The 19,338-nt window shown below is 33.0% G+C and overlaps 2 protein-coding genes across 4 annotated transcripts; one reads left to right on the top strand and one right to left on the bottom strand.

The window, feature by feature from the left end:
• Positions 1–10,258: 10,258 nt before the first annotated feature.
• LOC121808634 (coiled-coil domain-containing protein SCD2-like) lies at positions 10,259–16,652 on the bottom strand. Of its 3 annotated transcripts, none has more exons than XM_042209218.1 (17): positions 16,132–16,652; positions 15,729–15,892; positions 15,361–15,436; positions 15,236–15,277; positions 15,082–15,144; positions 14,230–14,279; positions 14,103–14,130; positions 13,899–13,967; positions 13,705–13,815; positions 13,560–13,620; positions 13,160–13,276; positions 12,924–13,039; positions 12,659–12,728; positions 12,278–12,319; positions 10,748–10,788; positions 10,545–10,671; positions 10,259–10,474 (listed from the first exon to the last, which is right to left on the bottom strand). In XM_042209218.1, exons 1-17 carry the CDS (start codon positions 16,474–16,476, stop codon positions 10,377–10,379), a joined length of 1,620 nt encoding a protein of 539 aa, XP_042065152.1. In that variant the 5' UTR covers positions 16,477–16,652; the 3' UTR covers positions 10,259–10,376. The 3 variants fall into 3 exon arrangements, 2 of the variants coding, with proteins under 2 accessions (XP_042065152.1, XP_042065153.1); XM_042209219.1 differs by having other exon boundaries at positions 16,165–16,651; XR_006052231.1 differs by lacking the exon at positions 10,748–10,788.
• Positions 16,653–17,538: 886 nt separating this feature from the next.
• Positions 17,539–18,547, top strand: LOC121806455. The gene has a single exon (XM_042206499.1). The coding sequence runs from the start codon at positions 17,556–17,558 to the stop codon at positions 18,444–18,446; it is 891 nt and encodes a 296-aa protein (XP_042062433.1). The 5' UTR covers positions 17,539–17,555; the 3' UTR covers positions 18,447–18,547.
• The last annotated feature ends 791 nt before the right edge of the window (positions 18,548–19,338 follow it).

Genomic DNA, 19,338 nt, shown 5'->3' with positions numbered 1-19,338 from the left:
TTAAATGTTGTGCACACACATACATATGAATAAATGGTTATTTTATACAAATGTTTTCATCCTTTTTGACCATCTTTATAGTAGATGAAGATAAATTGGAGCTTCCCCTAAGCCAAGGCTAATGGAGTAGAGAAAAAGCTATTGGAACAAAAAGTTGGCCTAAACTATATATACTCTTTGTCAACTATGTCTTCACTAACATATGAAGACAGACAAGATTCTTTCAATGTAGATTCCAAAATAATTATAGGTTAAAAAGAATATTTTACATCAAGAATATATGTCATTCTTCTTGATTTATAATCTTGCTAATTAGTTCTTTGGTAAAACTTGTGTAGTGTTTGAAATTGTTACAACTAATACTTTGAAGAATTCCATTAAGAGATGACTATTAGTTTTAAAAATCATAAATTTTGATTGATATTTGATATTTACCATGAACTTCATATTGATTGTAAAAATCACGAATTTATGTAGTGTTGTGAATTTTTTACTATTTGAAAATTTGATGCATGTTATTCTTCTATAGACTCCATAATTCAATTTAGGGGTAAATTGAACTTGTGATGCTACAAGACATAAGTTCATAATATTAGCGATCAGGTTTTAATGTATGGAATAAAATATCAAATTTTGATCAAATTATGTGATTTTAAAAATAATTATCCCTTTGAAAATCGATCTTATCTCATGCCAATATAAATAATAAGAGTACTAAGTTGAGGTCATTCCAAATTCAAAAAATGAAAAAAAAGCTATTGTCAACCATATAATATACAATCAACAGAATATAGCTTCACAATTTACAAATAGTTGTCACACTACATGTCATGATTGAGTCATTACTTTTATTTCTAGAACTTTCATTAAATGGAATCCTAATGTCCCACACTTTCATTAGTGATGATTCACAAGTGAAAGAAGCAAATGCCTTAAAAAAGGAAAACAAAATCCAAAAGTGTTAAGAGTTTAAATAATTTTAAATATTCATAAATATTTAACAAATCTCCAATTCTTTTTAATTACCATCATCACTACCCACTCCTATTGTCACACCATGTCTAGTAATGCATTAATATAGAAAATAACCTAACCTTTTGTCTCTTTTTTCACATTTCAAATTAGCTTTTGACCATTGAAATTAATGCCTAACCACTTCTATATTTGATTGTTTTAGTAATGATATTGTCTAAATCGTGCCACATTTGTCAATAGATAGGGAGTTTTTGCTTTACACATTTCTTGCAAGCACTATCATTAAAAGTTTCTTTAACTTTTTTCTAGAACACCAACTCTTATAAAGAAAAAAAAAATCCAACCTCCCACTTTTTTTATGTGAGAATGAATAAATTAAAATCTATGTGAAAAATAAACATATAGCATAATCAATATCATGAAAGTGCTAAAAGAATCACAAGTCCCCATTACATATATAAGTTGTTAACAATAGTTCGATTACATGGAGTATATAATTTGTAATTTTTATTTTATATGTGATTAATTTTTTATTCAATCTTACTTAATCTTATTTATTGTCTACTATGAAACTGTTCGGTTTACAAGAATATATATCGGGATTAAATATAAATCGTGTTTAATTTATGAGATAGAATCTCAAAACTTAATTTTAGATGAATAAACATGTGATAATTAGTCATAACCACCTGTTCATCCCCTTCAATTAAAATAACAAAAAATGTAGTAACTTCATGCATGCAGCATTCTCATGATAAGATATGTTTAATATGACTATTATATGATTTACTATTCTCATCAAATAGGAAATAATCACGGAGTATTAATTTATAGAAAAAATCATGATTGTATATTGTGAAAGATATGCTATAAAAGCTTATGAATATAATAAGTGATAGTGCACTTCAATTCATCATCATCATATAGTTGGAAGGTTAAGACAGGTAGTGCCCATTGTGCTTCTGAAATTGAGCCTTCTTTCACAAGTTAAGACAATATTTTCATCAATTTAAGCGCCGCTCCATTTAACACGCATACTTATTAGTATATTCAAAACAAAACTATCAAGTGGTAATATAAAAAGAATTAAATATACTACTGTATGATTTTAGTGGAATTAATTGCGATCTAAGTATATTTAATAGTACGTGAATAAAAGGTCAATTAAATACTGATGAAGTTTCATTCAAAAAATTTTATTTTGATATTTAAGTTTGATTTCTTTTTAATTCACACTATAGTGCTAAATGGTCAGCCAGCCATAAAAATAAAAAAATAATAAAAGTTAGTGCATTAAATGCCATTTCGTCGAAATCAATTGTACAAATGTACCCTTAATTATGAAATACTATAAATATGAAGAAACTAGTATAATTTATTCAATTGAATTATCCGTTAACTCATGTTGCATCAAATTTACATAAACAAAATCAACATTTACTAATGTTACATGATTCAATTTTATCTTATATTTATAATACCAACGCATCGTGATAAGTATTTAAGCACGAATAAAAGTATTGGTCCGATATTGAAATATTGCAATGATAAATTAAAATTTTATTTTTAGCTTTATTTGTTAGTAAATATATTAAAATATGAAAATAATATTACATAAAAGATAAATGCATTAATATGTAGACTGTGAGTTTGATTCTAAGAGGTAATATTATTATGATTTACTTTATTTAAGCTTTAGCATATTTACATGAATTATAAAATAGAAATGATGATTTACTTTTTACTCAAATATAAAACATCTGTGTCGTTGTATTATTTAAATAATTTTTTATTATTTAATTAAATTACTGGAACTATTTATCAATTAATTTGGTATAATATTAATGTGACACCAATTAAAGATTAAGATGGCTGGTTGCAATTGCATTTATTTAAAATTACAATTACAACAACTTCATGATATATAAAAAATTATGCACTTTGCATATAGGCAAAGTAACAACTACCATCACCCATGTATGGTCAAGAACAAAGTAGTAATTCAAAATACGGTAAAAAAACAAAGCCCCTTCAAATAAAATTCCATGTTGATATTATGTTTTTTACATTATTTTGAATAAAGAATGGTGTGGTAATTAAATAGTTTATCAATTTAATTTAAATTGAAAAAAAATCTGTAAGATTGTATTTATAATAAAATAATTTAAAAAGAGAAGAAAACCTTAAATGATATGATACTATAAAATAGAATAAGTATTCATTTTGAAAGAAATTAAATTTTGTAATTATTTGATACATGTATATTATATAGTAATCATTTATAAAATTAATCGTAATAATGATAATTTAGAAGTAATTCCATCATCGATCATTAGCTAGCTCATTTTGAATGTAGGTAATTAACTGATTGATTTATATACTATCATCGTCATTATTGCTAACGTCTACAAAGTAAAGTACTAAGTAAAAGTTGTAAGCTAATACTTATGGAGTACATGGTGATGGTAATGATGTTAAGTTATGTAGTAATGGAGTAGGACATAGTATTATATTCTATATTAACAGTAATAATATTAATTGCTATAATTATTAATTAGATTATATCACAACTTATAATTGGAAAGTATATAAACATAAACTATTATGTATAACGTTACATTTTGGTATTATTGATGATTTTAAAAAATATTTTAGTACTCCCTCCGTCCCATAAAAATATGCAATTTTGGTTGGACAAATGTTTTAATGCACAATTGGTAAAGTAAGAGAGAAAAAAAGAAAGAAAGAGAGAGAGAATTGAAGACAAAAAAATAAATAAAATATTGTTATAAGAGAATGAGTTTTACCTCAATCGAGAGAAATAAGTTTTCCAAATTAAAAAATACATATTCTTACAGTGGCGGACACAGAAATAAATTTTAGTAGGGGCTTTACTAAAAAATTTTATTGTTAACAAAATATACATATTTCTTCAGTTCGTGAAATATTGTTCATTTTGGTCCGTCTTTATTGCCCACTTTGTGTTTTTTTTTTCTATTTTTATGGAGTCCACTTTCAACTAAATCATACACTCACATTCTATCTTAAAACTAATATATAAATGTGAGATCCACATTCCATTAACTTTTTACATTCACTTTTCTTCACATTTCTTAAAATACGCGCTAGGATGTGGACAACATTTCACGAACGGAGGGAGTATATATATAAAAAACACTTCATTCATCCTAAAAAGATTAGTTTTACTATTTTGGGCCATCGCCAAAATTAGAGTATAAATATGAAAGTTTTTATATTACTACGACTAATAATGTGGATTGTAATAATGTAGATTTCACAATCTACTAATACTATTTCTACTGTTTTTCCCTCCTTACTTTTTTTTCATCTCCCTTATTTTATTGATTGTATATCAAAACTCCTGTCATTTATAAGTTTATCTATTTTTATAGAACAAAAGAAATTTATAATAATAATTATTATAAAAATGCATACATATATTTTACATAAAACTAATCCAACACAAATTTAACTATTTTGAGAAACCCTTTTCAGTTTTCAATAGCCATTTGAATAAAAAACGGTAGTGTCAGTTTAGGATACAATTTTTACAATTGTTACTACTGGATGGATGATAACTTTAAATTTAGTGGCACTTTTAAAATTATTTAAATCTAAAAACATGGCACAACCACGTATTTAATGAATAAATAGGCAATTGACATTTCCAACTCTATTATTATTATATTGATTTAAGTCTAACAGTTTATCTTCTCCTTCTTCCCAATTCTACAGAGCGGCCATTGATGAAATGTAGGTAGTTTTCTCTGTAAATTTAATTTTCAGCCCCTCCTTTCCACTAAATCTCCAACTATTAGACTTCGAAGACATCGATTTGGTGAGGGCTGTAGATACTTTTTAAAAAAAATTAAAATTTTTACAATAAAAATATGTTAAAAAGAAAAGTTTGGGAAGGGCGCTTAAGCCCCTCCCCTCTTGAACGTGTGTCCGCCAGTGTATTCTTGTGAGACGAACTAAAAAAATGCATATTCTTGATAGACGAAGAGAGAATATTATAGGCTTATAGATTATTAATATACAAATGCAATGTGGGAATGATTTTGATTTTTATAAGAGAGTGAGAGACTGGCAGAGACTTACGGGAATGGGGATTTCATGTTTCAAAAAATATTTATTCTATTTTGAGATTTATTATTTTTAATATAAAATTTAAGTTAGAACTAACATAATGTGTTTAAAATAAAAAAAAGGCTAACTACGTAAACACAACTATATGTCTATATCATAGTATATAAAAAATAATTAGTATATTGATTTATAAAATCATATTATAATAGACCTATATTTTTAGTATATTTGATAATTTTAAACTATAACATAATAAAAATATTATAGACTATTTGATTTTAAAAATAAATTACTGAAAACAGAAAATTAAAAAATAAATGAATAAAGAAATGAAATTAAAAAACAATAACAATTAAATAGAAAGGGTAATAGTGTAAAGTTATTGGAGCAATTAATAAGCTATTTGAATCATTAATAGCCAATAACATCTAAATTTATTAAAATGCCATTTATGGCTAGCCATAATATGGCTACATAGCATTTCCCTTAATATATACTCCAATATAAATCTCAATTTATCAAGGAATCAACGAGCTAGCAAAACATGTAAATGATCAGTAAGTTTCACAACAAACATTGGCATCAAATCTTGCTGGAATATTATACAGAGGTGGGAATGTAAGTAATTATTAATGTAAAAGGTGCTCTTGTACCTAAAAGTAATTAAGACTTACCTCTGCCTTTAAAAATAACTAAAAAGGCAAATTATTAAAAAATTCAATAAATTTAGTTAAATTCTGATCAATCATACAATTAACATAGTATAAAAATTGTCAATTAATATCATAATTTGGATATTCGAAGGAAATTGTGTATGACTTGTAAGCCGAAAACCATGATTATTTTTACAAATTTGCAAATTTGTGTATCACTCACAAAACTATTGATTTTAGTGTAAACAATATACTAGAATACTAGTAGTATAAGATTAGCTAAAGTATTTTGGCTTCCAAATTATACATAATTTTTCCCCAATCTAAGTTAATATGGCAATTTAGAAAAATGTCAAAAGTATTAATTGGCTAATTTTAAAAGTTGTGAAATTAACCATAATTGAATGAAAATTCATGAGTTTTGTGATACTTTGCCCTTTAAAAAACATATTTGACATTTTAAATATACTATATTTTTTGAGAAAGTTAAATAAATCTATTAATGAAACTAGACATTACGACAATCCCACATTAAAATACATGAATAGCCAATTCGCCATGAAGCTAACTATATAACTTGTTGTTTAGAGTGATGTGATATTTAAATTTTGTAATTGGAACTTGGTTAAACAACAGTGTCTCTTACGTGTAAATGCTTCATAACTTATTTGTATTCTGAAATAAATATAATCCCACCTTCATAAACTTACTCGATCGAAAAATGATTATATATATGTCAAAATTATTCTCAAATTGTATATAAATTTATATGCCATATATTAAATCACAAATATAAATGCATAGAGCCTTGATAGTGAGAAACTTGAAGTGGGCGTTGGGGTAAAGATATGGGATATGACTTCAGTGGAAAAAGTTAAATAAATAAATAAAGTAACTGGATTGGAAATTGGAGAGTAGCAGTTGAAAAAGATGATTGTGTCAACATTGAAATGATGGTGCATTACACCATCTTTAATTTCACGCCTTAGATTTCATATATTATGAATTCACTGCAGTGACTGCATAGTGGTGGATCCTCTCACCAACGGTGGGTCCACTTATAATCGAGGATCGATCGACTCCACTATCAGTTCAGTTCATGAAAATTGAGGACCAGTCTTCCTATAGTATAATAAATATGCTTTATTTTCCGCGATTAAGGTTCACTTCCATTTTTTTCCGATGCCGGTGAAAGCCTTTTTTATTTTGTCTGTGGCACATTATTTTCTGAATCCTTCATTATAAGCAATTGTAATATAATCACGCCATTACTAATCTATAAGAATAGTATACGACACTTGAAATCTTCCGATTTCAGTGGATCCTCTGATAAGGATGGATCCAAGTGAAATTGAGAATCAAATAACCCTCATAAAAAATTAAGGATGAATCGACTCTATGGTACACATCATCTGAGACTGAGGTTCACTTTCATCCACCGTCTATGATCTATCATCGACATCGCATTTATATGATGTTTTTCAATATAGGAGTATTATGTTAATTATGCTTTCTGGATCAATGGCTATAATATCGTAACACCATTGTGATCTATATGCATAGTATGTGAACAATTAATAGAGTGAGAATAAGATTAGAAATAAGAAGATCAAAATCTTTGTCGTGTCAAGTCAATCTCATTCCAATTTTGTCACGTTGGCCAGCCCAATTTTTATAGAGGAAGAAAGTGACAAAGGGGAATTGAAAAGGCTCCATGTATTGTTGCTATTCTGTTTGACAAATTTGGATAAATAGAACATCCCATTCCAATTTCCAAACTGCTTTTTGCCTTTGCTTTTTTTTGTAGCGTCTCAATTCAATCTCTCTATCTACTTCCCTATCTTTCATTGGTCAATTTCTTTATGAGTTTAACTTTGACTCTGGTTTGAACTATTGATTTATGTTAAATCAATTTGATTATCCGTCTTTAAAAAATAGACAATATTTAAAATAGTACGACTTTTAATAAACAATTGATAAAATAAAAAGAAAATAGAAAGAAAAAGTGATTGTGATATTAATAGTGAAGAATGGGACACACCTTAATAGAGAAAAAAAGGTTTACTTAAATATAATTGATCTATTTTTAAGGGACATCCCAAAATGACAAATGCAATAATCTATTTTTAAGGGACGGGAGAAATTAAATATTAATTTACATAACTAGAAGTACTCATTTAAGTTTACAATGGAAATTAGAAATCAATCACTAATCTAATTTGAATACCTCTATAGGATATAGGATTCAAAAGAAAACTAAAGAATAACAACAAATATATACGTAGCTTGTCATATAGTAAAATTATTGACTTAATATGATGAAGACAATTGTTTAAATGAGAGGAAAATGAGTTATTCACAATTTGTTTCATAGTAAAGGCCGAATTAAGACAAAGACATCCATTGATGATCTAAATTACTAATTTTCTTGTTTATTTCTAGACATCATCTCAAAGGTGGAATAGCTAACCCAAATACTCCCTCCGTTCCCGATTAATTCTCACTCTTTGACCGGGCACGAGTTTTAAGAAATGTAAAAAAAAGTTGGTTGAAAAAGTTAGTGGAATGTGAGACCCACTTTTTTGTATTGGTTTTATAATAAAATGTGAGTGAAGTGAGTTAGTGGAATGTGAGACCTATTTATCATTTATGGTAAAAATGAAGTGTGACAATTATTGAGGGACAGACCGAAATGGAAAAGAGTGACAATTAATCGAGGACGGAGGGAGTATTTAGTAAGAGTTAAGACTGCTTTTTTTTTCAACATTTTGTAATTAGAATATCATCAATCTTAATGCGCTGTTTATTACCCCACACGTAGAGCGAAATTTGTCAATAAAATTTTGAAACTTTATAATTGCAAGAAAATAAAGGATGATATATATTTGAAGTCTTATGGTGTGAAAAAATAGAAATAAAATTGTAAATTTCAGTATTTTTCTCACATTATAATAATTTTAAGATGCTATGTCAAATGAATTTTAGTTTTATAAATATCAATTGCATATTTTATCAATTTCACAATAATTCTAGTACTACTACTATCTACCCTTATCCATGGAGTACTTTGTTGCTGAGATTCATAGTTTAAACTATTCCTAAATAGTGTGCTGCGGAAACCAAGAAAAAAAAAAGAATGTTTTGTTATCATATCAAATAAAGGTGTGGAAGAAGGTGATTATAACACTTTTAACATACTATAAGATACTTAAATAAAATATGGTATTGGGAAAATGAGTAGAGTTTATCTCTACAATAGAAAGAAATATTTTGTAATTAGCTCTTATTATCATTGGTACTAGAGCAAGAAGAAAATGGTGGTCACCTTTTGGTGCGTGCCCACTATGTGTTTCTACCATTTATAAAATAGAGGTCACATGCTTCATTTTGTCTTGTTTTGTGTAACCCTTTCTTCCTCCATCAATTTAGTAACAAAAACATATATGATATAGCCATGAGTCATGGGTCACACACACACACACACACACACAATTATATTATACTATTTCAAATTATTACTAGTATAATAGTATTAGCATGTGGAGTTTAAATAGGTAGAAAGACATTCTCCTGCAACGCATGCAAATATACTTGAGAAGAAGACAGAGGCGTGATTAGACCCACAACATAAAACAACAACCAACACATAATTCTTTGGAATTTTTTTCTTTTAAATCTCTGTCTCTCTACTTCAATTAGTGCTATATGTATATAAATATATCATTTTCACAACCTTCCATTTGAAATGTGACAAAATTTCTCCATTGTCCCATCCTTTTCATTCATTCCTTCATTCTGCTTTTCGATTATTTTTATTTTATTTTTTATTCATCTCTCGTGTAGTTTTGTGGATGTCCTTGTATTCTGGGTTTGCCTCTTTGTTTGTTGAGAAACTTAAGAAAATATTAACGATAATTTTTAATTAAGCTAGCTAGTAGCTAGTGCTCGAATTAGAGTATTAAAATTGTCAAGCCTAAAAACAAGGTTTGAATATACAATACTATACTATATTTAATGTGGTATGTTGAAAGTTGAAACCGATTACGTAAATATGAACTACACTGTTTACATATAGAATGATAGAAGGGTAAAAATGTAAGAAAACAATATATTAATGAATAAGAGAGATTGTTGAAAATAAATAATTAAATAAATAATCAAGAAAACTTAGTTGATAAATATACTAGTCACGTGAGGATGAAGGCAAGACCTCTCGCTAAGGTAACTTCTTTACAAAATTAAAGTAATGTTATAAGGCTCTAGCCCACTTCAATTTCCATTTAATTCAAATATTTGGCCCAAGACTTACAGCCCAAAAACTAAACTAGCATCCAAATAGCTCGACAACCCAAGTGGGTTGACCCAAACCTGCGTGAGTTGGCTCGATTAACATTCCTAACTTCAATTACTTTTTTTTAATATCTCAGACTTTACTAATTGTATATTAAAACGTAAGTTATTTTAAAATCTGTCTGAGGCAAGTGCTAGTCATGATTAATCATTAGCCGTTGCCACATTTCAATTATTTGTTTTTATTTGTGCTGATGAATCGATATTATATTTTCAATATTTATCAACATTTATTCATAATTTACACCATATAACGTTCTTTGCTATACTATGGTAGTACTGTATATGCTACGCAGCAGCTGATTTTGATCCGTCCTGCTCGCGCGATGCTTCCCACAGTCGTGGCTCGATTGCCAATTTCCGCAGCTCCATTAGACCTTGCTCCACTGCATTCATAATCACCACTTCATAAAATGATCCTTGGTTATGGAATATGCAGAAGGTGGTGAAACTCACCGTCAAAGGCATCGTGCGACGTTGGTGGCTGCCCGCTGCGGCTGATCCAGAACTTGAGTCTCTTCTTAGCTATCTCTTCCTCTATACCATAAGCTTCGGCTCTTCTCCAAAAGTATGTAAGCCATGCCTGGAATTGATGCAGGATAGCACAACTTCTCAAAACGACGAGGGATATACAAGGAATAGCAGACTGACAAACAAACCTCTTTGAAGAGTACATCCTCGGATTCCTCTGCACTCAGTTCTGTAGTATAAAAACAATAATGGGGAAAGTTTATATGTTATTAATCATCGATCGCCAGTGATGCGAAGCATATTTCCTATATTTTTCCCCTTAGACTACACATTTTTATGTAAACTATAACTCATCAAATCGTGCTTTTGTTGTAGTTTAGGATGTTAGAAGCTGGAAGTTCGTCGGAAGTGCTCACTTGAGGAGTCCAGAAAGTTCGCCCGGTCGGGCGATTCTTTACGACATAATTCGCCCGGTCGGGCGTTTCCCCGCGAGCCATCCAGAGTCTTTCGCCCGGTCGGGCGATGTGCTCCTCTATTTTCGCCCGGTCGGGCGATTTCGTAATGCGTAGTGATTCCAGTTTCTTCGCCCGGTCGGGCGACTTTGTGTTTCTAATTCGCCCGGTCTGGCGTTTGGCCCCCCCAACCGCAAATGGGCAGTTTTCTTGTCAGTTTTGCTGTGGAGTTGGGGGAATTAAAAGGGAAGAGAAGGACGAGACAGGAGGACGGCGGAGGAAGAAATAAGGAGAAGGAAGAAGAGGAAGGGAGGATCCATACTCCATCCCGGAGGAGATCATCCATCATCTAGAGTTGGAGAACACCACGGAGTTCACGGTTCACGGTTCTTTTGGTGTAATTCATTTTAGTATGTTTGGCTAGATTTCCTTCGTTGCTCCGAATATGTTGTAGGGTGAATTGTTGGATACTTTGATGATTATTATGGTTTGATTTACGTGTGATTCTTGTTTATGAATTGTTTAATTATTCTACTAATCTTGAGACGTCTAGATAGGTAGAACTTTGTAGCCAATATTCTATTGCCTCTTTAGCATAGATTTTGGTCGTACTCATATGCAAGGAACTCGAGATTTGATACTTGTTCAGGGAGATAATCTCGAGTGGATCGATAGTTTTCTTCTATATATTTGGTTTAGTGTCTGCTGCGCTTCCGCGTGGGCATTAAGTTAAAATGAGCTAATTATCGTGTTTGACAATCATAGAAGCTAAACTAAAGCTTACTGCGCGACCTAGCAGGAGTGATAGGTTAGTGACTAGAACTTGGGAGACGTGTTCAGCTTATCCTAGGTATACAATTCTCTTGAAGTGTTCAGCGGATAGGGAGCGTAAAACAAACTTAATCCTCTTAAGCATAGTCTTGATCGTAGTAATCCATCGAAGTATCCCAATTCGTATGCCCAAGACATATAGGAGCAATGATTTCTTCTTATCCTATTTTCTAGTTTTGTATTTTATTTATCTTTGTTTGTTTTATCCTTTCTTTATTTTTATCTTTCTCTAATTAAATAACCTACGCCTCCCTGTGGTTCGACACTCTTTTACTACAACTACATCTGTACTCTTGCAGAAAGTTGTAATTTTAGAGCTATTTTATTAAGCTTGTGTGTAAGTAATTCATTGATATAAAAGCTCGAAAATTACACATCAGCCAGCATCACAACTCATAACAGTGAAACGCATAACAAAGGATCATAGGAGCTTACCAAATGCTTCCATATACTTCGGATCAATTGTTGACCTCAAATCTGCCAAATCGGAAAGGTTTAGGAAAATGGTGGAAGTTAAATGAAAGGTAGACAAGGCTATACAGTGCTCTAGTTTGGAGATTTATGATCTTGCTAGCTTTAAGTAAGATTATCAGTAAAACCAATTATTATCATGACAAAAGAACAAGTATATGGCCAGCTTCACAAAGATAATATTTCCAGTACTAGTCATATTTGACGAGGAACAATTGCCAGATTCGATTATGAAGCAGATCTAGTTTTAAGATATACAGGCTTGGATGAAAATCCTGAATTTAAAAATGAAGCACTTATCTGAGAACAACAAAAGAGTCTTTAAACAAGATACTAATAACAAACCTGGAATTGAAGTCCTAGTGGAATTATGTCGTCTTTGTTGAGCAAATGCAAGAACAACAGAATCTTCAACCTAGACGATAAGAATTAAAAAAAAGATCAACGATGATTCACATTTGGAAGACAACTGAAATTGCGAAATTGCAAAGTCTTATCGTCGGGGTAAAAATTTACATTTCATGAAACAACTTATTCTGGAATGTACTTAGCATATTAAAAACAACAAGAGTCCAGTAAAAAACAATATGCAAGTACTGGCAACGGAAACCTTCAAAGAAGCAAGTTCTCTCAAACCCATTTCAACTGCTAGCGTGCTCTCAATGTTTCCTTCTCCAGTGAGATCGAAATCTTCAACAAGTTTGCTTCTTTTTGAGTTGTTATCACCTGCACAGCATCAGACAGGAACAAGGTGATAAATTCAAAAGTGTTAAGATAACACCTACGAAATCTTGGCTTTGATTGCTTAATAGGTCACAAATAGGAAACCAGCAAGAGATTACTAGCCTTTCTTCCAACTATCTTGCTTAGCCTTCTGTCCAGCGGATAGAACAATCTCCAAAGGGAGAGGTGCAAAAGATGACCAGTATTCATGCTTTGACTCAGCAATATCAGTACAGATGCCTGTGTGGATGGAAGAATGAAAAGGAAACAATTAATACTCCGTAATAAACTGTAAGTTTTTGGGTTATATTTTTACACAGAAAGTGCTAGCTAGGAATTTTAAGATTATCAATAATACTAAAACTTTACATATTCCTCTTTTCTGAGGGTTTGTTTCCCTAAAGTAATGTCAAAACAGTCTAGGTTCCAAATTCAGCTTAGCTATTTGTCGTGATATGCCTATAACCTTAGGACATAATAGGAGAAGTACATAGAAAAGAGATGAACACATATATTCAATTACCAAATTGAGAAGCTAAGCCCCAATATCTAGCCAGCCAGCACCTTTTAAGAACAACTTCTTCCTGCAAATGCAAAATTTAGAAAAGATCAGCAAATGTGCAATTTAAAGGAAAAAAAAGATCACTTCTCATATAATAGCCACCAACCATTTCATGTTGGGTCAGAACCATTCTTTGTGTCATTGAGCGAAGAGCTTTAATTTCAGACTCAGTTCCACGCAGTTGTTCAACAACAGCCGCAGAGTCTTTCTTGGCGAGCTGAATGAGTAATGGTGTAACATCTTTAAAAAGCAGTATGCTGGACAAGCATTTCTAAACAAGTCTAAATTAACCCTTCTCACCATAATATCAGATTGCAATGTTGACACTTGCACATCATCTTTTGCACGCATAGCCTCTTGAAGAGCAGCCTAGATCAATTTCAGAACAAACAATAAATTATAAAGGTGTGAACATAGCCATTTCAACTCAATTTGTCTTAGGGGACAAAACAGTCCATGTAATGAGACTAAATTCAAGTGAAGACAATAAAAAAATTCAGCAACCTCTCTTTGGCGCAATGCTGCTTTCTTTCTGCAAATTTTTAAAATTTTTAATATTACTCCTAGTATATTCAGAATCGAGAAAAAGGGAAAACAATGGAGGTTTTGTTATTTATATATAATAATATACCTGCTCAAAAGTTTAGCTTCCAAAGAAACTCCTTGTCCAAGAGAAGCTACCTGAAGAGTACATGTGCTATGTCAAGATACTCAATACAAAAGTTATACAATACAACAGGAAGTCAACATAATTTGTCTGAAATAAATACATACTGAAACATAGGTATGATCGGTAGGTTTTAGATTTTATTTTGAGAAAAGTTCAAGAGATTTCAACTATAAGAGCATATTATGAACGAGCAGCCATAGCCCCAAACTGGCTGCTGGAGAAATCAATGCAGGAATCTTAGGATGCAAGAGTTTCCCAAATGGGCCCTAGGAATAAACAAAAGTCACCACACAATAAAAAGCTCCATGCCTTCATTCTAGATTGCCCCAGGAAATGGCCATATTGGCGTACTGTGTAGTTCATCTAATTTCTGAAGAGCAATATTTAGACTAGAAAAGAGTAAGGATAAACAAGATCGAAAATATGGAATGTATATAGATCTGCTTTTAAATTGGTTATCAGTGTTTTGATACAATACTTGTCTGCCTGAGCTTGAAACACATTGTACCAGAAAACTGGTAGATTCTGAAAGAAAGCTGAAAGAAACTGGTAAACTAACACCTACATTTTGAGAGTGTAGAGCCAATGAAGGCAAAAAAAGATCTCTTTCAGGGTTGCTATATTTTCCTCTTCAGTTCTCATAAAGCAGGTAACTATAATAGTTGTTAACATTCATTGTGGGAGTTAGCTGTGAACTTTGTTGATTCAGTGTGGAGCGGTGGGTCATGTACATGGACACAAACAAGACAATCACATACATATTTTGCAAAGAGTTGCTTGCAACAAAAGCAAATGGAAAGGAGAATGCATCACCTGTTTCTCAAGCTCCTTAACTCTTGCTTCAGCAGCTTCACAACTCTCCTCTGCAAGTCTGAGCTGTAAAATCAGAATCAGACAAATAAATAAACATCGGTTAGATGGTTGCATTTGTGAATAAGAGGAATGCTGGGAATAAAGACAAACAGACCTTCTCAACAATATTTTCATTTTCTTCTTGCAGCATATCAAGCTGTTAAGAAGTAGATATTAGTTTGAATACAACCTAAAAAACCCAGCTTCTTTAAGATCTATACTGCTAAAGCGTGAACATACTTCATCACGAAGTGCAGAAGAAGCACGCGCATCTCCCTTATCTCTAAGACTTAGTTGTCCTAAATCTGGTGAGAACCTGCAATTTATATTTTCACGCACTACACATCAGTTCATATCAAATAGATTTCACTGTGCCATGATATAAGGATTCTATGCAAGCAATGGAAAATATATTGATGCATAAATAGATGATTTATGCACTAAATTGTGGATTTAAGTTGCTAATTCAACTGTTGGAATGATGTACTATGATATTGTCATTGAAGGACGAAGTTAATGATTCAAAATTTTTCGAAAGGATAATACTTTCCAATTGAAATCCAGGAACTAGCAAAGAATGAAAGCATCAAAAGATGAATTCTGAGTACTTTTCTCTCTGCCGGCTGCTAGGAGGATCAAATGGCAAAATAGGTGCAGGACTCTTCACAGAAGGCCTACTAGGAGGTGCAGCTGGCATTGTTCTAGTTGACATTGACGATTTTCCTGCTGAAGTTGATCGGGGCGGTTGAACTTCCAATGAGTCACGAGTGACCTAACAAACAAGTATTTCAAACAGTCAAAGTAAAGCAATTACCTCAACAAAATCTCACAGATCTCGCAATCAAATGATTTTTCCACATTCCTTGTAGCCACATTGCAATAATTAAGCTCAGATAAATAACCACAAGGAGAAAATTCAACATAATTAAGATTGAGCTATCAAACCGCTGCCGACATTGCTAACACCAAAAAACTTCATTGAAAATGCAGCTAAAAAGCAGAAAAGCATACCTGAAACAATTCAATTTTTTCAAAGCAAATTACCGCATCGGAAGAGGATCTAACAATCTTAGGAAACGGAACCAACAGCTTGACAGTCGGCCTGGAGAGGGAGAGGGGGAGAGGAGGATTGAATCGGAGTCCTGAATCACCGTCGCTGTCGTCGTCGTCGTAATCCTCGTCGTCCGCGGCTTGCGACGCCATGACCTGAGCCAGGCGTTGCGCCGCGGCTTTGGCGGCGAAGTTCTGAGTGCGCTTGATGCTCGAAATGCCGCTCGCCGACGACGAGCGAGAGTGGTGCCCACGCGCCGGCGAGGAGGCGCCGGCTTCGCTGCTCCATTGGCGCGTCTTCTCCATTTTTTTGCTGCTGCTGCTGCTGTAAACACTGATTCAAAATTGGAAATAAGAGAGTGTGTGCTTAGATCTTCCCTTCCATTGAAGCAATGGCCGTGTTTTTTGGGTGTCGGAGAGATTTATGCAGATTTCTGATATGATTATGTAATTGCATTACGTCACTAATCACATTGATTAGCTCATAAATTGATGTTAATCATCTGAATTTACTGAATATCGACTTTTTCTATGATGGGACATTGTTTTCATTCTTTCCATCTCAAAAGAAAATGAGAAATCCAAAAATAAATATAGAAGTCAACATGCCATTACTACAAAAGATTACGACGTCAATTTTTATATGAAAGGAGGGGTTAATTGTTAAATAGCATACTTAATTTTTTATATACAAATATATATGAAATTGATTTTTTGAGTTATAAAATGATGGACTTTTTCTTTAAAGTTTGCCGACACTAATTGTTTTGTTTGGTCAATATGCATGATTGGAATTGTGTTAAAGTTCATTTATTAATTTGACCAAGTTTTGAACAAAGTCTAAGCAATTAAGTAGTACACTTCGATCCTCTAAATTACTCAATAGTCGAATATAGTATATATATAATTCAAATTTAATAAATAAAATTCACTCAATAATCCAATATAATTATGCTTCAAATCCAATAATAAATGTGAAGTGATGTCACTTTTTTTATTTGGAAAATAGAATCAGAAATAATCATTACATACCTCAAGGAATAATAATGCAATGCAAAAGATATGAATTTTTGCTTAATTTATCGTATTTCTCCTCATAACTCTTATTAACAAATCTATTTTTCTTCTTATACTTCTACTCATATCTACTCCTACAAATTATAACTATTTTTCTTTTTAATTACCATCAAATTTGCAAAAATTAAATAATGTCTTCATAAATATTTGGGCCTTGATTAATAAACACACATTGGGCCTAACATATGCGGCCCATAAAACAGTTGCCCGTTTAAAAATCCCTCTTCTTTTCCATCTTTCTCCTTATCTCAGAATCTCTCTCTCTCTCTCTCTCTCTCTCTCTCTCTCACACACGCACACACTCACACATGGCAACAGAGCATCAGCAGCCGGACGCCCAAATCCCCCCCTCCCCACTCCCCTCCACCGCCGCCTCCGCCCCATTGGACCCCCCTCCACTCGACAACCCCACCACCGCCGCCGCCGCCGTATCCAATCCTCCCAAACGCCAGCGCCGCCCCAGCGTCCGCCTCGGCGAGATCGGCGGCGACCCGCCCTACGATGCCCCCCCTCGCCGCCCCACTAAAACCTCCACCTGGCGCTTCCACAAAGACCCGTCCCTCGCCGCCAAAACCTCCAAGACCCGACCTTTAACAAACCTCGTCAACGGCGCCGCCTCCGCCGCCGACAATTTCCACGATTCGCTCGAAATCGCTGAGAATTTCGCCGATTTCGGCCACCGCAAGCCCAAAGTGAAGAAGCCCACGAAAAGGGCACGCACCAATTGGAACAAATTCGACCACCCCTCCGCCGCCCACAACGGCGGAGGAATCGGAATTGAGAGCACGAGCTTCCTTCCCGAAGAGAACGATAACAGCAACGACGAGTTTCGGGAGTTCGAGGGGGAGGGCTCGGAAAGCCCTAATTTGAAAGAGCAGCAGCAGAGCCCGATCAATTCCGCCGAGAATATGGGATTGCAGTTTTGGGATCAACACAGAAGGGGGAGTCGAGCTGAAATAAACGGGAATGAGGTGAATTCGCCGGAGAAGAACAATGGGGGGAGTAATTTAGGGGTGAGGGAATGGTTAGTCGGATTAGGGCTAGGGAGATACGCGCCGGTGTTTGAGATACACGAGGTAGACGGCGACGTATTGCCTATGTTAACATTGGAGGATCTAAAGGATATGGGGATTAATGCGGTGGGTTCGAGGAGGAAAATGTATTCCTCCATTCTCAAACTAAGAAAAGGCTTTTCCTGATTTTGTGATGTATGGATTGGTTTTTAGTAGTTTGTCTACTTTTTTGTGCTGTATGGATTGGTTTTTCTTACAATATTAACAACTTGAGCAATAATGATAAATAACTTTGTGGTGAACTAGTTTTCTGTGTGTTGTTCTGTGCCTAGATTGTGTTGCTGATACACAAAGATTAGAGCTTTCAGACTTGCTTAGTATATAAATCATTGAGGTTTGATTTGGCGAAAACTAATAGGATTTGCGATTCTAATGGTTTGAGTGCTGAGCTGTTTATACTTCTGAGTTCTGATCTAGCTACCTCTTTGTTTTCACCTTAAAGATTCTTAACTAGGATTTGATTCAGCTGTAGGATTTGCAACTTTAATGGTTTTTCCTTGGTGTTATAAGTTATTGCGTGTTTTATTTCGGTTATAAATGGGGGCTGATATGAAGTTGTCGTTTTTCTATATACGAATCGATATTAAATGAGCCTGAATTGTTATGTAGGAATGTATCGATGTTGAAATTTGGAAGGTTGTTGGGATCACGAATGTTGAAAATTTGGAATGTGTGTTGAGCTGTTTATGCTTCTGACTTCTGATCTTGCTATCTGTTGTTTTCACCTTAAAGATTCTTAATTAGGATTTGATTTGGTGAAAGTTATAGGATTTGCAACTTTAATGGTTTTTCCTTGGTGTTATTGTGTCTTTAATTTCGGTTGAAAATGGGGTAAGGCTGATCCGAAGTTGTCGTTTTCTGCATACGAATCGATATTAAATGAGCCTCATGAATTGTTAGGTAGGATTGTATCGATGTTGAAATTTGGATGGTTGTTGGGAACACCGATGTTTTGTAGGATCTAGCAATCTTTCAGGTTTGATTTGGTGAAAGCTAATAGGATCTAGCAATCTTTCAG

This window comes from Salvia splendens, chromosome 6, assembly GCF_004379255.2.
Source record: "Salvia splendens isolate huo1 chromosome 6, SspV2, whole genome shotgun sequence".
Lineage (NCBI taxonomy): Eukaryota > Viridiplantae > Streptophyta > Magnoliopsida > Lamiales > Lamiaceae > Salvia > Salvia splendens.
Note: the sequence above shows the minus strand (reverse complement) of the source record. Positions and strands in the feature narration are given on the sequence as shown.